This window comes from Schistocerca gregaria, chromosome 3 (genome assembly GCF_023897955.1).
Source record: "Schistocerca gregaria isolate iqSchGreg1 chromosome 3, iqSchGreg1.2, whole genome shotgun sequence".
NCBI classification, from domain to species: Eukaryota; Metazoa; Arthropoda; class Insecta; order Orthoptera; family Acrididae; genus Schistocerca; species Schistocerca gregaria.
In genome coordinates, this window is record NC_064922.1 from 203,622,058 (window position 1) to 203,649,643 (window position 27,586).

At 41.9% G+C, this 27,586-nt stretch overlaps 1 protein-coding gene across 16 annotated transcripts in view; it reads left to right on the plus strand.

Annotated features, from left to right (window-relative positions):
- LOC126356142 (bromodomain-containing protein 8) overlaps positions 1–27,586 on the plus strand; it is a 482,606-nt gene that overhangs the window by 214,408 nt on the left and 240,612 nt on the right. For 9 of the 16 annotated variants that reach the window (XM_050006870.1, XM_050006864.1, XM_050006865.1 and 6 more), the window contains one exon: positions 7,912–8,089. The exons of 1 other annotated variant lie outside the window; for it this stretch is intronic. In XM_050006870.1, coding sequence (XP_049862827.1) covers positions 7,912–8,089 — 178 coding nt within the window. Of the gene's footprint in view, positions 1–7,911; positions 8,090–19,269; positions 19,450–27,586 lie in introns of all 16 variants that reach the window. 6 more of the 16 variants (XM_050006868.1, XM_050006866.1, XM_050006863.1 and 3 more) reach the window with 1 other exon arrangement.

A 27,586-nucleotide genomic window follows, 5' to 3' on the forward strand; every position in this document is an offset into this window, starting at 1 on the left:
AACCCACTTGATGTGGATAGCTATTGGTCCATCAGCCTCACTAACCATCTTCGTAAGCTGCTGGAACATATGGTGTGTCGGCGGTTGGGTTGGGTCCTGGAGTCACGTGGTCTATTGGCTCCATGTTAGGGTGGCTTCCGCCAGGGTCGCTGTATGACTGATGATCTTGTGTCCTTTGAGTCTGCCAGCTGAGCAGCCTTTTCCAGACGCCAACACATGGTTGCCATCTTTTTTTACTTACATAAAGTATACGACATGATCTGGTGACATCATATCCTTAACACATTGTATGAGTGGGGACTCAAGGATCCACTCCCAATTTTTATCCAAAACTTCCTGTAGCTCCATACTTTCCATGTCCAAGTTGGTGCCCCCCATAGTTCCATCCAGTCCAGGAGAATGGAGTCCTGCAGGGCTCTGTATTGAGTGTTTCTCTATTTTTAGTGGCCATTAACTATCTACCAGCAGGTGTCAAGCCCTCTGTCCCACCTTCTCTGTATGCAGACAACTTCTGCATTTCGTTCTGCTGCTCCAGTACTGGAGTTGCTGAGTGTTGCCTACAGGGAGCCATTCACAAGGTGCAGTCATGGGCTCTAGCCCATGGCTTCCAGTTTTCCGCCATGTAGATGTGTGTCATGCATTTCTGTCGGCGTCGTACCGTTCATCCCTGAACCAGCACTTTACTTTAAAGACGATCCACTGACTGTAGTGGAGACACATTGATTCTTAGGTCTGGTTTTCGATGCTCATTTGACTTGACTTCCTCATCTTCATCAGCTTAAACAGAGGTGTTGGCAGCATCTCAATGCCCTCTGCTGTACGCTGCTGCAGCTCTACAGAGCCCTCATTCAATCCTGTCTTGACTGTGGGAGTGAGATTTATCATTCAGCAGTTTCCTCAGCATTGCTTTTGTTCGACCCATTGCACCATTGCGGAGTTACACTAGCGACAAAAGCGTATAGGAAGAGTCCGGTAACGAGGGTACTGGTGGAGGCTGGAGTACCTCCATTGAAGATCAGGCTTGCACAACTGCTGACCAGTTACGTTGCACAAATTCATAGCTCTCCTGAACATCCTAACTACCATTATCTTTTTCCAACCATGGCGGTTCACCTCTCACATAGGTGGCCCAGGTCAGGGCTAACGATTGTGATTCGCGTGTAGTCGCTTGTGTCTGAACTGAAGTCCTTCCCTTCACCACCTCTACTCGAGGTCCATTCGCGTAAACCTCTGTGGTGTAGCTGTAGGCCAAAGTTTCTTTTGGACCTTTAGTGTGGCCCTAAGGACTTCGTTAACCCTGCAGCTCTTTGTTGTCACTTTCTCTCGATTCTTGAACTGTTCCGGGGCTCTGAAGTGGTTTACACTGATGGCTCAATGCCTGGTGATAATGTTGGCTTCGCCTTTGTTCACAGAGGCGATATTGAACAGCATTCCTTGCCTGATGGCTGTAGTGTATTCACTGCAGAACTGGTGGCCATATCTCGTGCACTTCTTTAGTATATGCATTCAAGTCCCTAGGAATCGTTTCTTGTGTGTACTGACTCCTTGAGCGGCCTACAAGCTATCGACCAGTGCTACCCTCACCATCCTTTGTTGGCGTCCATCTATGCCCTGGACCAGGCCCATCGTTCGGTGGTGGTTGTGTGGACCCCAAGACATGTCGACATCCCAGGCAACGAACTTGCTGACAGGCTGGTCAAACAGGCTATGTGGTAACTGCTTCTGGAGATGGGCATCTCTGAACATGACCTGCGTTGTAACTTACGCCACAGGGTTTTTCGGCGTTGGGACATAAAACGTCGTAACAGTATGCAGAACAAACTGCTTGTCATTAAGAAGACTTTGAATTTGTGGAAGTGTTCCATGCAGGCCTCTCACAGGGAATCAGTTGTCCTCTGCCGGCTCCGCATTGACCACGCTTGGGCGACCCATGGTTACCTCTTGCACCATGAAGACCAGCCTCAGTGTCGATGTGGCACCCAATTCACAGTGGCCCATATTCTGGCGCACTGTCCCACTTTGACTGCCCAGCAACAAAATCTTGGGTTACCGGACTTGTTGCTGCTCATTTTATCTGACAACGCCTCATTGGGTGATTCAGTTTTACGTTTTATTCGTGAGGGTGGGTTTTATGATTTGATATAAATTTTAGCAAATGTCCTTTGTCCCTCTATGTCCTCCACCCTGGTGCTTTTAGGGTGCAGGTTTTAATGTGTTGCAGAGTGGCTGGATTTTCCTTTTCATTCTCGTGGTCGGCCAGCAACTGTAATCTGCTTTCGTGTTTTACGATCTTCTGTTTCTTGCGTCTCTGTTGTTTTCTTTCCTTCTTTTGTTCCTTTTAGTGTTTGTTGCCTTTCCTTCATTGTTGTGGTTTGTCCTTTCTTTTTCTTTTGTGTTATATGTCTCGTCTGTTTTATTCTCACACTTGTGGCATTGTTTTATTAGGTACAAGGGACTGAAGACCTCGTAATTTGGTCCGTTCCCCCCTCTTTTAAACTGACCAACCAACCAATCTAGTTTGCTTCATTGCCACAGTGACCGTATGTTAAAAAATCTCTTAATACAATTTTACAACCCAGAAAGGTGTAAATTTTTTTTAATTGTGTTCATTTCCTAGATAAAAGCAAAATCATGAAGAGCATACCAGGCATGGAGTTCACTTAAAAATACATGTAAGGCTCAAGTTAGTTGATCAGGTCACAGGACTCTTCTGATGACCTGCATAAGGCAATGAACCAAATCATCCTAGTGACTATAGTCAGCAAGTTTTTTTTTACACACAAAAAGTGACAGAAAAATATTAAACTAAACAACTTCTCAGCGTGTGAACCCTACACCCAGCAAAGAGAAATGTCAGTAACTTTCATTTCGGTAAAGTGTGAAAGATCTGTATTAAAGTCAACTGATTCAGAATCATTATCATCAAGTCCGCCCCAATAGCTGAGTGGTCAGTGCAACGGAATTCCATGCAAAGGGGCCCAGGTTCAGTTTCCGGCTGGGTCCGAGATTTTCTCCACTTAGGGACTGGATGTTGTGTTGTCGTCATTGTCATCTTCGTCATCTCATCTCCATCAGTGTGCAAGTCACTCAAATGGCATCAACTCAAAGGACTTGCAACAGATGACTGGTCTACCCAACGAGAGGCTCTAGCCTCACAACATTTCATTATCACCATGTGGAACTATTTCCAGGCGTAGCTTGGGGAACATAAGACTTATCATCCATTCCTGTTTTCCTGTTTTTTTCCAACTTCCCCCCCCTCTCTCTCCCCCCTCTCTCTCCCCCCTCTCTCTCCCCCCTCTCTCTCCCCCCTCTCTCTCCCCCCTCTCTCTCCCCCCTCTCTCTCCCCCCTCTCTCTCCCCCCTCTCTCTCCCCCTCTCACTCTCCCCCTCTCTCTCTCCCCCCTCTCTCTCTCCCCCCTCTCTCTCCCCCCTCTCTCTCCCCCCTCTCTCTCCCCCCTCTCTCTCCCCCCCTCTCTCTCCCCCCCCTCTCTCCCCCCCTCTCTCTCCCCCCCCTCTCTCCCCCCCTCTCTCTCCCCCCCTCTCTCTCCCCCCCTCTCTCTCCCCCCCTCTCTCTCCCCCGCTCTCTCTCCCCCGCTCTCTCTCCCCCGCTCTCTCTCCCCCGCTCTCTCTCCCCCGCTCTCTCTCCCCCGCTCTCTCTCCCCCGCTCTCTCTCCCCCGCTCTCTCTCCCCCGCTCTCTCTCCCCCGCTCTCTCTCCCCCGCTCTCTCTCCCCCGCTCTCTCTCCCCCGCTCTCTCTCCCCCGCTCTCTCTCCCCCGCTCTCTCTCCCCCGCTCTCTCTCCCCCGCTCTCTCTCCCCCGCTCTCTCTCCCCCGCTCTCTCTCCCCCGCTCTCTCTCCCCCGCTCTCTCTCCCCCGCTCTCTCTCCCCCGCTCTCTCTCCCCCGCTCTCTCTCCCCCGCTCTCTCTCCCCCGCTCTCTCTCCCCCGCTCTCTCTCCCCCGCTCTCTCTCCCCCGCTCTCTCTCCCCCGCTCTCTCTCCCCCGCTCTCTCTCCCCCGCTCTCTCTCCCCCGCTCTCTCTCCCCCGCTCTCTCTCCCCCGCTCTCTCTCCCCCGCTCTCTCTCCCCCGCTCTCTCTCCCCCGCTCTCTCTCCCCCGCTCTCTCTCCCCCGCTCTCTCTCCCCCGCTCTCTCTCCCCCGCTCTCTCTCCCCCGCTCTCTCTCCCCCGCTCTCTCTCCCCCGCTCTCTCTCCCCCGCTCTCTCTCCCCCGCTCTCTCTCCCCCGCTCTCTCTCCCCCGCTCTCTCTCCCCCGCTCTCTCTCCCCCGCTCTCTCTCCCCCGCTCTCTCTCTCCCCGCTCTCTCTCCCCCGCTCTCTCTCTCCCCTCTCTCTCTCCCCCCTCTCTCTCTCCCCTCTCTCTCCCCCCTCTCTCTCCCCCCTCTCTCTCCCCCCCTCTCTCTCCCCCCCTCTCTCTCCCCCCCTCTCTCTCCCCCCCTCTCTCTACCCCCCTCTCTCTCCCCCCCTCTCTCTCCCCCCTCTAGATGGGCGGTATCTCTACCATGATGGTAAATAAATGTGGAGACAGATATCAAATTGTCTTAACACTTTGGAGTCCAAACTCAAGTATAGCTCAACTTGGTGCTAAAAAGAATGCACTGAAGTCTAGGTCAGGCCGTGATTTTTGTTACGCCCAAGCCACATATCACTCGAAAACTGGACTCATTTCATATCAACAGTGTGTGGATGTCTCACTACCTGTCTCTTGGCTGGTGCTGCTTCATATTGCCAATTTCAAGAATTATTTCAAGAGAAATAAGTAAACATAACAGCTGCTGTCGCAAATGGGTGGGCTAATATGATCTCGTTGACATAATTTTGTGCACTTACTCTTAGGTTTCACAGTTTGCTCTAATTTGGTGCATATGTCATGTTTGTTAAGAGAGAAGAAATTTTGGAAGTTCAGAGGAAGAAATTGCTCAATATCTCATCTTGCACTTTCTCCTTGGGACAATAATTGCACTGTCTGTCATCATTATTTCAAACTTCTTAATCTGTCAAAGAATGAAATTAAATGTGGAAAATAAGTCTTAAGCTTGGTCCTTTTCTAGTACGTATTACTCTCGAAGAAGCCTCAATTACACATGTGCCAGTAAAGCTTTAAATAATGGCTTAAATGGCCTGTTTCCTGGGCCTCATATTATTCTAAGTGGCTGGTCTACATATTGTTAAAAGTATATGTGATCTAGCCAGCACATGCAAAGGGAAATGAGAAAGTTTCAAATTATAGACTTATATCACTCATCCATACCCAATATTTGAAACTGTTATCCTATCTCAATTCAGTGCCTTCTTTTCAAGACCTGAAATAGTTGTCAAAACACAGATTTAAGAAAGATTTCAGCACATCATAATATCTTCCATGATGTGTACTGTCATTGCTGCACACTGCAGTAATATTTCTAGACCTGAGCAGAGCTTTTGGCATGGTAAACCATGAGCTTCTCTTAAAGAAACTAAGGAAAAACAATAGCAATAAATGATCAGTGAAACTTCTGGTCATTTACCTCATGAATTGGAAGCAGGGTACGAAACATATACATCATATTGATAACAAAGTCAGCCACCAATGAAACAGTGATTAAAGGGTTTTCTCGTGGTCCTTTTCTGTTCCTAGCAAATAGGAGGGTCGTCCACAAAGTAAATTACATTTCTATTTCTATCCATGGCAGCATTACGTTCGCAGTTCTGAGCATGTGCAGCAGTCACTCTGACTCAAGGAGAAGACATGTACACCATTTTCAGATCACTGCTGCCGATGTGTGCTTTGTAGTGCCTATTTATAATGTCACCTGTAATTGAAAATGCCGTTGCGTGTGAAATCAGATCTGTGATCTGTTTTCCAAGTGCAAAGAAAGTTAAACCATAGGAAATTCATCGGCAAATCTGCGAGGTTTAAGGACAAAATGCTATGTGTGATTCAATGGTTGGAAGATGGGTCAGATTGCTCCGTGAAGGGCGTGATCAAGTGCACAATGAAGAATGAAGTGGACACTCATCTGTGGTTACTGGTGAACTGGTTCACACAATTGAAGATAATCTTAAGCACAACTGTAATTTTTCACGTAGTGCCCTTACTATGGAACTTCAGCAAATCTCATGATCACATTTCAACGATTATGATGAGCTGAAAGAACATGTTACCACATGATTGAATACACAGGCAACCTTCTATGAAGAAGGCATACAAAAACTAGTGCCATGCTGTGACATGTGCCAACAAAATTTCAGAATCTATGTAGAAAAGTAGTTTAACATTTGTACATTTTTGTACAAAAGTATTCTTTTTGTATCTGTACACATTTGTTTCATATTAACAAATGGAACTTACTTTGTGGGTATACCTTGTGTTAATAACATTCTGCGTCCCTCCAACTCACACATTGTAAATTATGGTGAAGATACCTTAGTTGTATTCCATGGCAAAGACAATGAGGAAGTGGAATTTTCAGCAGCTTGTAAGATGATAGAATGAAGTGTGTTTTTATTATGATTAGTTGCAAAAGGTGAATGTAAGAAAAACCCATGTGTTAGTATTTGCAATTGGTAGTTCATCACTCCTACATAAAAGATGTTTATAGGGTAATGGCAATTGAAACAAGTGGCTGTAAATTCTGTGGTAGCTGTCCAGATTAAAATGTCCAACAGGTAAACCATGTATTACTGCTGTAGGTAGTAAAGTGAGTAACTGTCTGTATCTTAGTCAACTGTCTGATCCAGTCCTTGAAAAACTGATAGCCAGAGACTTTGAGAAATAGCTAAAAAATGCCTGTTACTCATTCAACAAACTTTAAACAAGCAAATATTAGCAACCCACTGATGTGTTGTAAACATATTGTGTTGTATATTCAAGCCAGACATAAGGTGGAGCAAATTTAAAAACAAGGTACAATGGTTTAAATTAGGATTTATGGTAATTGGTAAACTAATGATCGATGTAATACTAACACGTGTAAAGGCTGTACTGGAATTTGATCAGTGTTATTGATTGTTGCAATTACTACTTGCAATACTAGATCCACATTTGACATTTCATTGCAAAGAAAAAAGTTGTTTTCTGAGTTCTGACCCTTTGTATATGACACATGTAGCCATAGCTTTTTAGACACATTCTTGTTTGAGCGTTACCACAGTTTTGTTATTTGCAGGTTTGGTGTGTGTTTACACAGTTTCAAGTTCTGAGATTAAGTTGTATCCTAGTGTTGTACAGGGCACTACAAGGACGTAAAACTACTTATATAAAATGATGAGTAGAATTTACAATCAATTGAGGAAATAATCAGTTGACAAAATTTGTGTACCTTCAAAAGTGCTGACGTTTGCACACCCGCAATACATTTTTCGGTAACATAGGGCATGTGGTTGACATTATCTGGGGGTTGAGAATGAATTATCAATAGTATTGGACTAATTTTAGAGCATGTGGTGTGTAGTATTTTACATGTTGAAATGAAGCATGATTTTTGCAACATGAAGACAAACAACTTTTATTGCCTCTTTCTGAATTTGTGATGTTGTTACTCAAACAGGTCAAGTTTACAGCTAAAAACGGCAGATTCGGGATAATCTACACAATACAATTTGAAATTTTACAGTATTTTAGTTTAGTGTTTTATTTATTACAAGTATTGATGAATTATTGATGGAAAGTCACTTTCAGTTTTTGCTTTTTTTTCCCCCTCCACCCATAGAAAATATGCATTGTAATGATGTTTGAATGTCTATATTGATTAAATATACTCAGATACACACAGATAAAGTAAACACTGATGCCTACAGACAATATTTCATATCTCATATTACATATTAGTACGTCTTATAGATCTATTATATCTAAATGTTATTAATGTTGCTTAACCAACAAGCTAAATTTGATACTTTAAACTCATTTCGATGTCAGGCCGATGGATCTCTTGATGATAAAGAAGAACATTGAGACTGGAATGATTCGTACCACAACAGAATTCCAAAGAGATGTGCTGTTGATGTTCCAGAATTCCATAATGTACAACAAGAGTAGCCACTTCGTACACAAAATGGCACGTCAGATGCAACAGGAGGGTATGCAGCATATACAGGTATGTTAACAAATTTCTTCCATCGCTTCTTGGTAGAATAACTTCATAATCATACATGAAAAGCACAATATTGTGTATGTTCCACAGTATTAATTTATTTTGTTAACCAGTTTTCAGTTTACGAGGCCATCAGCAGACTTTTTTAACTAACTATTGTCATCCGTATTGGTGAACAAAATTGAAAAATGTTACACATCAACAGTGAGGTGCAAACACAGAGTGAAAATCACATTTGACTGTGCAGAGTAATGCAATTAAAAATCTTGACAGTTAAATGATAAATACACATGAAGGTATCAGACCAAAAAAAGGATTAATATTAAACTAAAAAAAATGAGTACCCATTTACCAATTGAAATTAAACGAACAATACCAATTAACTATAATTATTTGCATGACGAGTACTGAAGAGTAACATAAAGAGGTATTACATGTGTAAGAAATTACAAAAACAGAGTGAAAGATAGGCTTTGCAGTTGTAACAACAGAGTACATGGAGTACACAGGCAATCACAGTAAAATAAATTCAGAAAAAACAGAGGGACATAATGCCACTCAGTTTGGGAAGTACTGGAAAACTTGAAGTTTAAGTGAATTTTAAAAAGAGGGGAAGTATTAGTCATTTAATATCAAATCAGAACTGTGGGCTAGATGTCTTTTGATTTCTCAGGCTTCTAATAGAGTAAATTTTCAGCCTTCATTTGACAAGGGGACGACTTGTGACTACCTGGTAGCTGTGGCCCTCACTCAGTGCTTGTCCAGCAAATGTGGAGTCATGTTTATGCAATTTAAAGCCTTATTGACTGTTAATTGGCCATGTTTGTTTCAAAAAATATGAAAATGTTTTTCAGAGACTGCCACTAGTCACAAATTTTTATTTATTTACTTAAGTTATTTAATAAAGCAACATGTTTTGGGTCAAAACCTCATGTTCAGGCTGCAGTGGCAATACGAAAACATTTCACAAAAGTACGCATAGATATTAAAAGTTGTTCTTTACAGACTTGAGCATGTGAGTGAGTGACCATTTGTAGTTGCCGTTTACGGCGGGTCATGGCCCATCGAACATAGGCCGGTGTGAGGTGGAGGTTACACCATTAAGTTAAGTAACAGTTTAGACTTTGTACATATGTACTGTTTCTGTTTTCCTTTTTTTTGTTTATAAATGTATAGCCATGGTGTTCTTTTAATCAATGACAAAGGTCTTCTTAGGCAATTGTGGGTTTTATTGTTCTAAAGAAGGTGTAGTTATCTACACCGAAACCTAGGTTTACACTAGGTGCATTTCTCGCAATTGAGGCGGGTTTCTGGTTTTTTAATATATTTGTTCATTCTTTTCTTTTGTTGTGATTAGTTACGTACAGTACTATGGACCCTTGGATCTTGTTAACCACTGTTTATAATCTGACAAAGGACACCAAAAACAGGTCATCACAATTACTCTACTGTGCAGTGGATACAAGATTCAGTCAGACAATGCATATTTTGATTTAACTGTCATTTTGTTGAACCTTGCAATGTCTTTTGCACATTTTGCTGACACGTTTCTGATGTGGCTCAACAAAGTATGACAATAAGAGAGAATTTGACAATTTGATTTAAGGACAGTATAAAAATTATGTAATGAATTACAAAGATATTATTACTATTGAAACACAGACTCATCATAGTTATTACATTCTTTGTATTGAAGTTGGTGAAGAAAGTGAGTTTTTGAAATCTGTTATTTCATTTAGGACTTGGTTTGTCTACATCTGGCTTTGGATGTGTATTTATATTTCCTCCAAGATGTCCCCATTTTCCAGCTCATCTCTAAAGTTTTCAGTGCTTTAAGGTAGTTATCTATTGCAACACTGTGTCCTGTTTCATCTGTATGCATAGGTATAGTTAATTTGTTTGCTTCATGGTGTCTGAAACTGTGAATATGTTCTTCAGTTGAAACTTCCAGGCTGGAAGGCCATGATTGATGCATAAAATTTCCATCTAAAGTTTCATCTCCACGTGCAGAAGACATCTTCTGAGGTCGTCTGGCTACTGCCACTGAGGCTCCAGCGCATTTATAGAGCGCATAGAGGACACCACCATTTGTCACATGATGCCAACAGTATGCCTATCTTTGGAATGCATCATCATTCTTGATTAAGAGTAATCGATTGTCATTCTGCTGGCGCAACGTCAACATCCATATGTTATCCAACCTTAAAACTTCCTCTTTTCTATTAAAATTATTATGGTGTTTGTGAATCTATTGCTTGTCTATACATGAACACACGATGATGCGATGTTCGTGCTAGAACACTAGTCTCATTAAATTTTATTTCACGGTTCCCATCTCGTAAAACATGCTCAGCTACAGCCAATTTTTCGATGTGTCCTAAGAGACAGTTTCTTTTATGTTTGGCTAAGCAGGTGATTACACTTCTTTTTGTTGTTCCAATATATACTTTTCCAGAAGTGCATGGAATTTTGTATACCCCAGGTGTTGGTAGGGGGATCAGGCATCTTTTGCAGTTCTTAAATAATCCTTAATCTTCTTGGTGGGTCCGAAGATTGTTTTGATCTCATACCTGGCAAGAACTTTCCCAATACGGTTCGTGACTTTATTAATGAATGGTAGGAAAACTTTTCCAGTAGGTGACCGTTGTTGCTGTTGACTTCTGGTTTCTTTTCTTCTTTGATGGAGGGCTTGATCAATTTCCTTGCTGGTATATCCATTTTTCATGAAGGCTGACCATAAGCGATTTAATTCATCTTGCAAGTAAGCCGGGTTTCAGATTTTGTTGGCTCTGTCCTCCAAGGTTTTCATGACACCTGTATTTTGCCTAGGATGGTGGTTTGACTCCTTGTGGAGGTATTGATCCGTGCGGGTGCTCTTTCTATACACCTTGTGGCCCAGCGTCCCATCCACCCATTTAATTACTGACACATAAGGGAAATTGAGTTGACCGTTGCTCTCTTTCCCCATCGTAAACTGTATCTTTGGGTTAATACTGTTCAGATCCACCAAGAAGACATCCAGCTCTTCTTCACCATGAGACCACACTACAAATGTGTCATCAACATAGCAGTACCATTTAGCTCGCTTTTTTATGGCAGTTTGCAGCCCTCATTGTTCGAAGGTCTCCATAAGTAAATTTGCAACATCTGGGCTGAAAGGGTTTCCCATCGCCACCCCGTAGATCTGTTCATAAAACTCATTGTTGTGCTGGAAATAAGTTGTCGTCAGGCAGTGTTTAAATAAAGCCACTATGTCAGTCAGAAAAAAATCTGCTATATATGAAATAGCTATGTTTACAGCCACCATGGTAAACAATGACACTACATCGAAGCTCACAAGAATATCACTTGGGCTGACGTTAATCTCCCTCCATTTTTCAATAAAATGCACGAAGTTTTTAATATAACTGTCTGTCCTGCCAATGTATGGTTGCAGCTAGCAGGCGAGATATCTGGCCACCTCTTGTGTTGGAGATCCTATAGCACTCACAGTTGGTCACATTGGGACTTGTGGTTTATGTACGTTTGGAAGTCTGGGTGGATAAGCTTCCATTTTTCAGTGTTATTTTTTATCATCTGAAGAAAGAGAAGATTGTTTTACCAGTTGATTGGTATTTCTCAAAAGTTTGGTTGTAGGGTCCTTCTGAAACTTTTTATATGTAGTGGAATCTTCTCTTTCTTTGGATGACAAAAAACAACTCTGCAAAACGGAAGCTTATCCACCCAGGCTATATGGACTCCCATAGGTACATAAACCACAGGTCATGATGAGACTGACTGTGAGTGCTATAGGATCTCCAATACAAGAGGTGGCCAGATATCTCACCTGCTTGCTGCAACCATACATTGGCAGAATGAGCAGTTGCATTAAAAACTCAGCGCATTTTATTGAAAAACAGAGGGACATTGTCAGCCCAAGTAATAATCTTGTGAGCTTTGATGTAGTGTCATTGTTTACCATGGTGGCTGTAAATGAAGCTATTTCCTATATTTCAGATATTTTTTGACTGACATAGTGGCTTTATTTAAACATTGCCTGCCAACAACTTATTTCCAGCACAACAACAAGTTTTATGAACAGATTGACAGGGTGGCGATGGGAAACCCTCTCATCCCAGCTGTTGCCAATTTATTTATGGAGATATTTGAACAGCGAGCTCCGTAGACTGCTAGAAAAAAAGCCAGCTAAATGGTACTGCTATGTTGATGGCACATTTGTAGTGTGGACCCATGGTGAAGAAGTGCTGGATGTCTTCTTGGTGCATCTGAACAGTATTAACCCAAAGATACAGTTTACGATGGAGAAAGAGAGCAATGGTCAACTCAATTTCCCGGATGTGTCAGTAAGTAAACAGGTAGATGGGACGCTGGGCCACAAGGTATATAGAAAGAACACTCGCATGGATTGATACCTCCACAAGGAATCAATCATCATCCTAGGCAAAAAAGAGGTATCATGAAAGCCTTGGTGGATATAGCCTACAAAATCTGTGAGCTGGATTACTTAAAAGATGAACTAAATCACTTACGGTCAGCTTTCAAGAAAAACGGATATACCAGCAAGGAAATTGATCGAGCCCTCCATCAAAAAAGAAATGTAGCCAGAAGTCCAGAGTAACAACGGTCACCTACTGGAAAAGTGTTCCCACCGCTCATTAATAAAGTCTCTGAACGTATCGGGAAAGTTCGCCAGGTATGGGATCGAAACTATCTGCAGACCCACCAAGAAGATTGAGGAATGTTTAAGAACTGCAAAAGATTCCCGACACCCCCTAGCAACACCTGCGGTACACAAAATTCCATACAGTTGTGGGCAAGTATAAATTGGAACAATGGAAAGAAGTGTAAACACCCACTTAGCCAAAATAAAACAAACTGTCACTTAGGACACATCGAAAAACCTGCCATATCTGAGCATGTTTTTCGAGGTGGGAACCATGTAATTAAATCTAAGGAGACAAGCATTCTAGCACGAACATCGCATTATCATGCGCACATGTAAGGAGAAGCAATAGCGATTCACATACACCACAATAATTTTAATGGTAAAGAGGAAGTTTTAAGGTTGGACAAAACATGGATGTCGACGTTGTGCCAGTTGAATGACAATCGATTACTCTTAATCGAGAATGACGACGCAGTCCAAAGATAGGCATACCGCCGGTATCATGTGACGAATGTTGGTGCCCTCTATGCGCTCTATACAATTGGGTGTCTTCAGCAGTTATATTTCTAACTCTCAACTCGTATTGGAGATGTTCCTTCCTGAGGTAAGGTAATCCAAATCACCCTCGTGAATCCATCACCATATGGATCTGAAACAATTTTCAAACACCAAGAGAAAAAATGAAGACTTAAAAAAAATTCCTTAAGAAATTGCAAATTTATTTCACAGTATACAGCTATCAGAATGGTGATCAAATTAACAAGTTTCTCTTACAGAAGCAGTCTTTAAGACAAGAGAAATATCAATTTAAACAATAAACTTCACTTACACAAGCAAATCTGAAACAGAAAAACAATAATTGAAATAGCGACAATAAATAGTCTGAAGTCATCTTAACACCCCCCCCCCCCCCCCCCCCTGCAGGAGCCTCTCTGACTCAGTAGGCAACAATTTAAAGTCCTCCAAAATTTGAAATGACCATAAGGCGCTTAAATAAAACCCACACAAGTAGAGCAATGGAATTAATTAAAGGTTCCTAAATTAAATGACACAACAACCAAGAAAAAGAATCAGTGGTCTGAGAAAGAGGGCAAACTTACAACTTATCTCTGGTAATCTTGCAATGTATTACAAGAAGTGTGCAACCAAGTTAGGCCAAGCTGACTATCAACAGCAGTGTATTACAAACTTAAACATGCTAAAAATTAAGTACAGTAAATGTTTGTAAATTCAAGTACAGAAAATACATTCTTAGCTTCATTACATTAGATCACAAGACAGGGCGAGCTTGAGAAGGCAGTTAAATCACCCTTCAAATAGAGTATCTGGAAAACTTAACTCGTTTAGCAACTGTAGCCGGAATCAAAACTCCAGTGAGAGCTATGAGAGCTTACGTCCACCAGAGGGAGTCATCCAGGCTCATGCACAGGTGGGAATATACGAGTATGTACACACAGACAAGATATGCGTCAATTAATGTCATGGCTCAGAAGCCAAAGCTGTCAACTATTAGCATACACGTTACAATGTTAAAGTTAAAAAAAAAAATTAAAAGGACATTAGTTTAAAACATCAAAATCTAATTCAACATTGCTCAAAACTTATAGAAGATGAGGAATGACTTACAGCTATGGAACAACAAAATGAAACACCAGTGCACATTAAGTGTCACCAGCAGAATTGGAGCAGAACAGTTCAAAACAAATATGCCACTTCAGTCAGTGGCCTATCTAAGTAAACATTCATGTAACCCGAGACTAGCTTGGAGGTTCTAACAGATCAACTGAACGTACAACACTTGTTATACACACATAAATACTAATCACTAAATAAATCATCAAAGTTACACTCGCGACTCCAAATAGGTTACAGTAGTTGCAAAGAAACCTCATCTTTCAAACTCCACAGGTGAGGTTTACTCGGGGAATAAATACAATACGCACCATAACTTCTCTAGTATTCCATACACCATAGTTCAAAGCACTATTCCAGCTGTAACTGTACCCAGCGAGAGTGTCCCAGAAGGCAAATTGCTGGTGCACTATCTCTTCAAAACCAAGAAATAAGGTGCAGTGGATCCATCATGTATACGGCTCCAAATAAAGTAAGAGACTCCAATGGCCACCATGCTTACAGACTCACCCCTCAGTCTATACCTGCTGCTGCTGTGTATAAGCACCAGCTCGCCAACCATGGCACAGGTCCTGGCTTTTCCTCATTTGCAAACAGTGATAAACTGGGTGAATCAGTGTGGCACTCACATCTCCAACCATGCCACCAGGCAGTCAGTGTGTCCAAAGTCAGCACAACACTACCATGGCTCACAAACAAAGTAAATATTCCTTCATATTAGGTTATAATTCTTTTTCTCTGCAGAATAGCCACAGCAGATGCCAAAACTATGAAGAGCAACTTTAATAAATATGTGTACTTCTGTTAAACATTTTTGTATTGCCACTGTAGCCTGGAGATGAGGTTTGTGCCTCAAAACCTGTTGTTTTAGTAAATAATTTAAGTAAATTGACAAAAATTTGTGAATAGTAGCGGTCTCTAGAAAACTTTTTCAAAATTCTGCAACCTCCAGTTGCATTCATGTTCAGCCAACCTAGCTGCTTTGTCTGCCTGAATGACCAGTACACTTGTGACAATTAGGACAAGTAATTTTGTGTACCCAACTGTTAGCTGGAAATGGATCTTATCTTTACCATTGAAACTATACTGGGCTGAGATGTGCCTCACATAGTACAAAATCCTGTAGTTGCAGGATTTGAGTTTACAATTCCATACTTAGAACAGGTACCACAAAGTGTAGCTGAAACAATGCAGTTGTGCAGCCCAGTGCATTTTTAATAATAAAGAAGAGACCCAATTACTATCCAACCATGGGTTATACAAAAAAATAAAGTTACATTTCCCAATTTTGACAAATGTTATATTGATCACTCAGGTAAAGACAGAACTAATCAATTGGCTGAACATGAATGCAGCTGGAGGTTGCAGAATTATGACTGCAGATATGCTGAGCGTGTGCTGAATCTGGTACTGTGCGCTGCAGAATTTGAATCCCCGCCAGACGTCATGGATGTCAAAGACTCGTAGAGGTCTCTGTACCATCGCGCCATAAGCCGTGGCGGCGCACGCCTTATGGCCTGCACTTAAAGTGAGGGCACCCCAGCAGAACACGTGGTTGCAGCGGCCAATAGCAGCATCTCCAATCAAGTACTTAAGCGCCTGCCTGTCGCTCAGCCTGCCAGTCTAACCTCACGTGCGTCTCAGGACATTTCATCACGCATTGGACAGCGTATTGACTTTCATGTTGCTTTACGTGTGGACGTGGTTGTCTTGTTTGGTTCGTGACTCTGTTGTCTGTTCTTGTTGTGTCACAAGGTCCTTCGTTGGTTGTGTCCTTCTTCTCTCATTGTGTTGTTGTTTGCGGGTCGCTCTGCGGGTCCTGCCACGTTTCCATCACTACAACCCCACGACCGTTCCGGCTGCCATTACAACACTGAGTGTAAGCCACAGCTACCAGCCGTAGGCCCATGCCCTCTGCTTACCAAATGAAGCCCTGAAAATCAACAAATATCTGGCGTACAGTCCTACTATGATATTAAATGACCAAACACATCTCAGGTACACAAAACACTCCTAATGTTGGGCCCCTGCAGCTGATGACCCATGCATGTGCAATTGCTAACGCCACGGCATGGACAACTATGATTGAAATGGCCGCATGACCATCGACACTGGTTGTTGGCACAGTGGCAGTGTGTGTCATGGCTTGAAGAATCCTGACACCTTCTTCATCATGCCGAGGGCAGGGTGCGAATCAGTCATCTTCCAGGGACACAGCTCCTTGACACCTGTGTTGTGGGACGGAGACCAAATGATTATGACATCATTATGCTCTGGGGAACATTGAGGTGAGCATCTGTGGGTCCAGTGGAGCTCGTACGAAGCATCATAACAGCCTAGGTTGCATACCATGTGCCCCCCTTCATGATGATCATGTTTCCCGATGGCAGTGGCCTTTTTCACCAAGAAAATGTGCCATGTCACAAGGCCACGACTGTGATGGAATGGTTCAGGGAACACAGTGGTGAGTTCCAAATGATGTGCTCCCCCCTCAATTTGTCAGATCTGAACCAAGTTGAACACATCTGAAATGTGATTGAACGTGGTGTCAGAGCTCATTGACCCTCTCCCTGGAATGGGAATTAGGTGGTGTGTGTGTGTGTGTGTGTGTGTGTGTGTGTGTGTGTGTGTGTGTGTGTGTCACGCACGCTTGAGGATGTGGTGCCAACTCTCTCCAGCAACCTACCAAAACCACACCGTCAGTGTTATCTGTGGCAAAGGTGGACATACTAGCTATTAGGTGGGTGGTCATAAAGTTCTAGCTGATCAGTGTACTTGCCTAGTGAGAAACTATGATGTTAATCAGTTACAGTTGAATAACAAGTTCGTCTATTTTGTAACGGATATTGTATTCAGGTAGCTCTGCATCCCCCCCCCCCCCCCCAAAAAAAAAAAAAATGTGCCGTGTGAAAAAAAAAAAAAAAAAAAAGTACAAATAAAGGCTTAAGAGTGAGTAGAATGGCAATTGGCACTGTGAGAGCAACAGACAACTCTATTAACCAACTTGGTCATGATGTTGTGGCATTATTTACTAGAAATTAAATGGGGCCGTTGGTATATCACAGACAAATCAGCTAGAACTAGTGTAGCTTTGGGGTTAAATACTTCACCTTCTGTTATCACAGGACGTAGCAGCGGTTTCCAAACGTTTCGAGTTTCCGGGTCCTTTCACATACAACGAACAAGTTGAAGTGAGGGGTAAATACACTGATCAGGCAGAACATTATGACCCCCTACCTAATTGTCGGTATGTACACCTATGGCACAGATAACGGTGGTGACGTGTTGTGACATATAAGCAATGAGGTCTTGGAGGGTCACTGGAGGCTGTTGGCACCAGATCTGCATACACAATTCACCTAATTCCCGCAAATTCCAGAGAGGGAGGGAGGGCGCAATGAGCTGTGATGTCACATTCATTCGCATCCCAGATGTGTTCAATCAGGTATATATCTGGCAAGTTTGGGGACCAGCACATCAATTGGAACTTGCCACCGAGTTCCCTGAACCTCTCCGTCACAGTCTTGGCCTTGTGACATGGTGCATTATCTTCTTGAAAAATGCCACTGCCATCTTGAAGCATGATCGTCATGAAGGGGTGTGCATTGTCTGCAACCTGTCTGATACTCTTTGGCTGTTATGATGCTTCGCACAAGCTCCACTGCACTGGTGGATGCTCACCTGAATGTTCCCCATAGCATAATGGTGCCACCATCAGCTGGTCTCCATCCTGCAGTACAGACGTCAGGGAGCTGTGCCCCTGGAAGATGACAGATTTGCGCCCTGCCATCGGTGTGATGAAGAAGTATCAGGATTCCTCAGCCCATGAAACACACTGCCACTGCGCAAACTTCCAGTGCTAGTGGTCACGTGCCCATTTTGGTAATAGTTGCTGACATCGTGGTGTTGACAGTGGCAAATGACTGCAGAGGCCCATCATCAAAAGTGTTTGGTGCACTGTGTATTCACACACACTTGTACTTTGAATGCATTTAATGTTATTACATCTTAGTCTGATAACAAAATCAATAGAAGGACAGGCTTGCTTCTACAGATCTTAAAATTGAGGCACAAGGTTGGAAATTGCAACTCTCATATCTTTCTCCACATTTATTTGCCGTCTGTATTTTGTGTTGATGACTTCCAGTGCTGAAAACTCTACCTTATGTAACTATGATGTTGCAAAAAGTATCAAAAGTTGTAGGGTCTTGTTACATGCTTGAGGATGTTCCTGCTTCACCAAGTTCTGAAAATCTTTCTTGATGTGGAAACGAACTTTGTTCTTGGTGTGGAGTCTGAAGAATATCAATAAATTGTTCTTTTTTCTTCAGTGGTAAGTGTAGATGGAAGTTTTTCACTGAAAGAGTCTTTGTTCCAGTTGTACTGATCTTCTTGTGGAAAGCACTTCATGATGTAATCATAGATTTCATTTAAGTGACTCACTAATGCAGAAATCAGTTGTGCCAGTGTTGTGAAAGAGACTCTGTTGTCATTGGTTTAAATATTATATCAAATAATCATCAGTTACCAAAGCCTATTTCACATTAATTTCATGAGTACAACCTCTATGAAATATTACAGATATGCCTTTGAGTAGCTACGCAAGAAATAAAATGGATGAGAGGAAAATTTCTGTGTTGGATTTCTGAAATTCTGAGGCACCAGTTTATGATTGATATGAACTCTGTACGTTAACAGTCAAGATTTGTGTTCATTTAAATTCATGTTTTGTGGCTTCCTCCTCAAAGATTGATGCAAATGTTGCACACCCCCTCTCCGACATTCTGTACCCAATTTTCCCTTTTGTGTCTGTGCTTTCCTTTACATATTTTGTTTGTTTACTTTATGTTTAATATGGCTTTACATTGACTTTTTCATTTTTCAGGATTTTTTGACTACACAGATGCTTGTTCAAGTAGTTGGAGAAGTTCCACTCCGTCGAGAGACACGTACCACTGAAGCTAATAAAAATCGGGATGTACTGAGTGGGCAGGAAGAAACAGATGTAGGAGGTAAAAGAAAACGTTTGTCTGGAGCAGAAACGGAAAGACATAAAAAGAGAAAGGTGAGATTGCTATGCACTTTCATTAGTACTACATATCTCAGAAAAAAGGAACACTTCATCCATGATGGTGAGGATTTTGCGGTGGACTAACCAGGGTGTCCTAATTGAAGCACATTATACAGTGTCCTTAGATAAGAACTTCATAGCTTTGAGGGACTGGAAGGTTTTTAAAAAAGGTTGTGACTTGTTTTTTTACTCTTATACTTTTTGGATCAGTGACCTACATACCCGAGTGGTGGCTCCTTGGGTACACATTTCATATCTGTCCTTACCCATTGCAGATGGAGCAAGCTAGAGGAAACAAGAGGGGAATAGGGCTAGATGGAAGACATGGTGCCATGGCTGGAGGTTGGTAACTTCCTCCTCCCTGATATGCTTTCCTGTTCTATTTCCACCTTCATAGCCCACCCCACCACTTCTGTGTGTGCCACATGCAATTTCCTCTGCCTCTATCTGGGTTAGGTTTGCCAGTGCCACATTCTGTTCACTCCCCCCCCCCCCCCCCCCTCTCCCTCTCTCTCTCTCTCTCTCTCTCTCTCTCTCTCTCTCTCTCTCTCTCTCTCTCTCTCTCTCTCATGTTTGTTGCTGTCAGAATCAGTTTAACTTGTCGCGAAATTGAAGTAGATACTTCCTGTGGGTTAGTATAGACAAAGGTCATTGTTGGCAACCAGAATAAAATAGTAATTGGATCCTTTTACCGACCTCCCAATTCGGATGATACAGTTGCTGAAAGGTTCAAAGAAAATTTGAGTTTGATTTCAAACACATACCCTAATCATACCATAATAGTTGGTGCTGCAGTTAGTCCACGAACCCACGCGAATTGTAAATGGTGGCAAAAACACACTTGACCTCTTAGCCACAAACAATTCAGAGCTGATAGAGAGCATCATGACTGATACAGGGATTAGTGATCACAAGGTCGTTAAAGCTAGGTTCAATACAGTTTCTTCCAAATCAATCGGAAACAAAGGCAAAATAATTTTATTTAAAAAAGCGGATAAAGTGTCACTAGAAGCCTTCCTAAAAGACAATTTCCATTCCTTCCGAACTGACTATGCAAATGTAGACGAGATGCGGCTCAAATTCAAAGATATAGTAGCAACAGCAATTGAGAGATTCATACCTCATAAATTGGTAAGAGATGGAACGGATCCCCCGTGGTACACAAAAGAGGTCCTAACGCTGTTGCAGAAGCAACGGAAAAAGCATGCGAAGTTCAGAAGAAGGCGAAATCCCGAAGATGGGCTAAAATTTACAGACGCGCGAAATTCAGCACGGACTTCAATGCGAGATGCCTTCAATAGGTTCCACAGCGAAACATTGTCTCGAAATTTGGTAGAAAATCCGAAGAAATTCTGGTCGTATGTAAAGTACACAAGCGGCAAGACGCAGTCAATACCTTCGTTGCGCAGTGCCGATGGTACTGTTACCGACGACTGTGCCGCTAAAGCGGAGTTATTGAACGCAGTTTTCCAAAATTCCTTCACCAGGGAAGACGAATGGAATATTCCAGAATTTGTAACACGAACATCTGCTAGCATGAGTTTCTTAGAAGTAGATACCTTAGGGGTTGCGAAGCAACTCAAATCGCTTGATATAGGCAAGTCTTCAGGTCCAGATTGTATACTGATTAGGTTCCTTTCAGATTACGCTGATACTATAGCTCCCTACTTAGCACTTATATACAACCGCTCGCTCACTGATAGATCTGTACCTACAGATTGGAAAATTGCGCAGGTCGCACCAGTGTTTAAGAAGGGTAGTAGGAGTAATCCATTTAACTACAGACCTATATCATTGACGTCAGTTTGCAGTAGGGTTTTTGAGCATATACTGTATTCAAACATTGTGAATCACCTCGAAGGGAACGATCTATTGACACGTAATCAGCATGGCTTCAGAAAACATCGCTCTTGTGCAACGCAGCTAGCTCTTTATTCACACGAAGTAATGGCCGCTATCGACAGGGGATCTCAAGTTGATTCCGTACTTCTAGATTTCCGGAAAGCTTTTGACACCGTTCCTCACAAGCGACTTCTAATCAAGCTGCGGAGCTATGGGGTATCGTCTCAGTTGTGCGACTGCATTCATGATTTTCTGTCAGGAAGATCGCAGTTCGTAGTAATAGACGGCAAATCATAGAGTAAAACTGAAGTGATATCAGGTGTTCCCCAGGGAAGCATCCTGGGACCTCTGCTGTTCCTGATCTATATAAATGACCTGGGTGACAATCTGAGCAGTTCTCTTAGATTGTTCGCAGATGATGCTGTAATTTACCATCTAGTAAGGTCATCCGAAGACCAGTATCAGTTGCAAAGCGATTTAGAAAAGATTGCTGTATGGTGTGTCAGGTGGCAGTTGACGCTAAATAACAAAAAGTGTGAGATGATCCACATGAGTTCCAAAAGAAATCCGTTGGAATTTGATTACTCGATTAATAGTACAATTCTCAAGGCTGTCAATTCAACTAAGTACCTGGGTGTTAAAATTACGAACAACTACAGTTGGAAGGACCACATAGAGTCAAAGGTTGCGTTTCAGTGGCAGGACACTTAGAAGATGCAACAAGTCCACTAAAGAGACAGCTTACACTACACTCGTTCGTCCTCTGTTAGAATATTGCTGCGCGGTGTGGGATCCTTACCAGGTGGGATTCACGAAGGACATCGAAAGGGTGCAAAAAAGGGCAGCTCGTTTTGTATTATCACATAATAGGGGAGAGAGTGTGGCAGATATGATACACGAGTTGGGATGGAAATCATTACAGCAAAGACGTTTTTCGGCGCGGCGAGACCTTTTTACGAAATTTCAGTCACCAACTTTCTCTTCCAAATGGGAAAATATTTTATTGAGCCCAACCTACATAGGTAGGAATGATCATCAAAATAAAATAAGAGAAATCAGAGCTCGAACAGAAAGGTTTAGGTGTTTGTTTTTCCCGCGCGCTGTTCGGGAGTGGAATAGTAGAGAGATAGTATGATTGTGGTTCGATGAACCCTCTGCCAAGCACTTAAATGTGAATTGCAGAGTAGTCATGTAGATGACTTTTATTTACCTTTCATATGTTGGTGAAAATACATGTTTAATTTCGGAGGTACGCATAAAATATCATCCGAAATTGTGCTAAGCTCATTCTCTGATAATTATCTCGAGCAGTTAGTTCATGAGCCCACGCGAATAGTAAATGGTTGTGGAAACACACTTGACCTCTTAGCAACAAATAATCCTGAGTTAATTACCAGCATCAAAATCGATTCAGGGATTAGTGAACACAGGGCTGTTGTAGCAAGATTGAATATTGTAATCCCCAAAGCCTCGAAAAATAAGTGAAAAATATACCTATTCAAAAAAGCAGATAAAAATTCACTTGATGCCTTCCTGAGAGACAGTCTCCACTCATTCCAAATTAATGATATAAGTGTAGACCAGATGTGGCTTAAATTCAAGGAAATAGTATTGGCAGCAATTGAGAGATTTATACCAAATAAATTAACAAACGACAGAGCTGATCCTCCTTTGTACTCAAAACGGGGTCGAACACTGCTGCAGAAACAACGAAACAAATATTCCAAATTTAAACAGACACAAAATCCCCAGGATTGGCGATCTTTTACAGAAGCTCGAAATTTTGGACGGACTTCAATGCGAGATGCTTATAACTGTTTCCAGAACAAAACTTTGTCTCGAAACCTGGCAGAAAATCCAAAGAGATTCTGGTCGTATGTGTAGTATGTTAGGAGCAAGAAACAATCAATGCCTTCTCTGTGCGATAGCAATGGAAATACCATCGAAGATAGTGCTGCCAAAGCAGAATTACTAAACACAGCCTTCCAAAATGCCTTATCAAAAGACGACGAAGTAAATACTCCAGAATTCGAATCGAGAACAGCTGCCAACATCCTCGAAGTAGTGAAGCAACTTAAATCACTTAATACAAGCAAGTCTTCTGGTCCAGACTGTATACCAATTAGGTTCCTTTCGGAGTATGCTGATGCATTAGCTCCATTCTTAACAATCATATACAACCATTCGCTCGACGAAAGATCCGTACCCAAAGACTGGAAAGTTGCACAGGTCACACCAATATTCAAGAAAGGTAAAGGTAGGAGGAATAATCCACTAAATTACAGGCCCACATCGTTAATGTCGATATGCACCAGGATTTTAGAGCATATATTGTGTTCGTACATAATGAATTACCTCAAAGAAAACTGTCTATTGACACACAGTCGACATGGGTTTAGAAAAAATCGTTTCTGTGAAACACAAGTAGCTCTTTATTCACACGAAGTGCTGAGTGTGATTGACAAGGGATTTCAGATCGATTCCATATTTCTGGAAGGCTTTTGACACGGTAGCACACAAGCGGCTCGTAGTGAAATTGCGTGTTTATGGATTATCGTCTCAGTTACGTGACTGGATCTGTGATTTCCTGTCGAAGAGGTTACAGTTGGTTGTAATTGGCGGAAAGTCATAGAGTGAAACAGAGGTGATTTCTAGCGTTCCCCAAGGTAGTGTTATAGGCCCTTCGCTGTTCATTATCTATACAATCAATTTGGGAGACAATCTGAGAAGCCATATTCGGTTGTTTGCAGATGATGCTGTCGTTTATTGACTAATAAAGTCATCAGACGATCAAAACAAATTGCAAAACGATTTAGGAGAAATACCGGAATGGTGCGAAAAGTGGCAGTTGACCTTAAATAACAAAAAGTGTGAGGTCATCCACATGAGTGCTAAAAGGAACATATTAAACTTTGGTTACATGATAAATCAGTCTAATCTGAAAGCTGTATATTCGACTAAATACCTAGGTATTACAATTATGAACAATTTAAATTGGAAGAAACACATAGAAAATGTTGTGGGGAAGGCTAACCAAAGACTGCGTTTTATTGGCAGAACACTTAGGAAATGTAACAGACCTATTAAGAAGACTGCCTACACTACACTTGTCTGTCCTCTTTTAGAATACTGTTGCGTGGTGTGGGATCCTTGCCAAATAGGACTGACTGAGTACATAGAAAAAGTTAAAAGAAAGGCAGCACATTTTGTACTATTGCGAAATATGGTAGAGAGTGCCACAGAAATGATACAGGATTTGTGATGGACATCATTAAAAGAAAGGCGGTTTTTGTTGCGACGGAATCTTCTCACGAAATTCCAATCACCACCTTTCTCCTCCAAATGCGAAAATATTTTGTTGACAGTGACTTACATAGGTAGGAACGATCACCAAGATAAAATAATGGAAATCAGAGCTTGTATGGAAAGATACAGGTGTTCATTCTTCCCCCGCGCTATACGAGATTGGAATAATAGAAAATTGTGAAGGTGGTTCGATGAACCTCTGCACAGGGTTCTGGCTTCTATTCCTGGTCAGGCCGGGGATTTTCTTTGCCGGGGGTCTGGGTATTTGTGTTGTCCTCATCATTTCATCATAATTTGGGAAAATGGTTAGACTGGACAGGGAAAAAAAATTGGGATTTGTTAGAGTGCTGATAACCATGCTGTTGAGCGCCCCCACAAACCAAAATCATCATCTATGTCCCCCCCCCCCCCCCCCCCCTCTCTCTCTCTCTCTCTCTCTCTCTCTCTCTCTCTCTCTCTCTCTCTCGTGTCATTGTCATCGTCATAAGTTAGACTGAAACAATGTGTCCACTGCCTATAAAGAAAGGAGACACCAATACATAGCCCAAAGTCCTTATCCCCTTTTGTTGTGTTGGACAAATTTAATTACAACTGTTCCATCAAGCAGTAGAAGTCCAATTAGTAGAGTCACATTTTTCAACAGTTATGGACCTAATAGCAATTTTGACCTGCTAGTGATCATTACTTGCACAGTTGTTAGGCACTCAAAAAGTTTCCATTTGAGAGTGTTTCTGCAGCATATATGCAACATAGTGCAACTTCAATGTAGGGATGTTAGTGCTGACATGTAGGCAAGGGACTAGCGTGGCATCTGTGTTTCTGACGGGTGTACGGTAAATGTGGAAACATGAATTATGGCAACATTATTACCAAATGCTTCCAAGTAGGACCAACATCATGTTGTTCTTTCCTTAGCTGCCAAAGGACAAATACCGGTAGGCAACCATTGTAAAATAAAGAATGCTTATAGGGCAGCCTGTCCGTCCAAAACCATCATTGTGAAATGCTGCACCAAGTACTGTGCTGGTTGCGATTTGACAAAAGATGCTGGCCTATCTGGGAGGTTGGCCTTGGTCATTATGCTAATTCAAGTGGCTGACATTTGAGCACATGCCATATAATCCTGATCTCTCCCTATGCATTCCTGCTGGGCGACAGAAGCAGAACAACATGGTGTTTCACCAAACAGGTATCTTCAACCTGGCACTTCAGTGGGATGGTTGTCTCAATGTTCATAGTGTTTTTGCCTGATTGACATACCAATTCTGGACTGTACTGCCCTCAAACAGAAACCTTTTGATCGCCCCTTATACTAATGTCTGCCTAAGTGCACTAATATCACTGCACTGTTGCAATATTCCTCCATCAAATGGGCCAAATTTGAATGGTTCCATGTATGACAGTCTGGTGGGACACAACCTGAATAGCTGCTTAACAATCATTGACAGACAAAACTCCAAATTCTGATCCTTCTTTGTGTGTTTGATTTGTGCAGTCCACCAGTTTTAAATGTCACTGATGTGCTGTTTTGCAGATGTAGCTGTTTAAGTACTGATAGATGTAGGAACTGTTTTTTCACAACTATTCTCTGATATGCCATGTTTTTTCTTCTCTAGTGCTTGTCTTTTATCTTGAAGAGAAAATACTAACAGTAGCATTATTCAGGTGCAGAGTTATTATTTTCTAGAGAATTTCTTTCACTGGTGAATTTTTTTAAGAATTGAAATTCACAGCCTCCCAAGACAAAATATCAAATGTATTTTCCCTTGATAATGATTACAAGAAGCTCTTGCATGTAAATGTTCTTGCTTGAACTCCATGATATTCCAGTGACTAAATACTGTTATGCATGTTTGAAAACTTTGCATTGTTTCTAATAACACATTGTTAGAATATGCATCAATATATTGAATTATGTACTGTTGTTGCATGTAACTTCATATATCAGAAGAGTATATGCTGAAGAGTTGTTAATGAATTCTTTTGGAAAAATGCAGATGTAGTACATGTTTCAAAGAAGAATTACGAAAATCTTAATTTCTTGCTCAGAATAAATGGCAAAATACTTAACATATCTAGACTACTCAGAACAGCTATTTTGAAGACAGCATTTCCATTCTTACTACTACTATGTATGTGTTATGTGGGGATTACCACTTCTATCCCTGTAGCAGTTACGTGATGGGTGGAACATCCTTTCTCCACTCTCTTGTAGCCTCACTTTGAAATTTTCATACGCATACAGTTTGTCAACAGCACAGACTTTTTAATTTAAAGCAAATTGTATTAAGTTTTGTGATTATACTTAATCCATTGTGAATGCTACTTTAACATGAATAAAATGATTGCGAGCTTCCAGTGGCATCAGGTGGTTAAAATCTCATGAACTTTTTACCTAGCTCTCCTCGGCCATTTTCAAGTTGTATATGACTGCTGTGTCACCATGCCTCATCACTATATAGCACAGTGTTGGGAGAGATTAGCCAGCTTCTTGAGAGACCCAACGTCTCATCATTGTTCAGGCCCCCAGCAAAAATGGACGGCTGTTAAGATCTGTAAAGAACAATCTAGGGCTTAGGATGTCTGTACTGTACAAAATACCATGTCAGTGTGGCTGCTACTACGTCACACTGTGGAGAAATTCCAGACAGAACACAAGAGGTGCTTACACCGACGCTATCCTGAAAAATCAGCTGTGACAGAACACGCTGTAGGAAATTGACACCGAATTCTATTTGATGAAACATGTGTTATTGTGAGGACAAAGGGCTTTGGGGACAGTGTCATAAAAGAATGGGTAGAAATAAAAATATCTGAAAAACATCGTCAACAAGTAAAGTGGTTTGCAGCTCAGCACAGCCTGAGACACAGCCATGGCGAGGTTGAAACAAGTTTGACACACTAGACAAAAACATTGGCACAGTTGTCGAGGAAGAGAGCACAAGTGATGTCATAGCCAGCAGCACAGCTATATAATATGAAA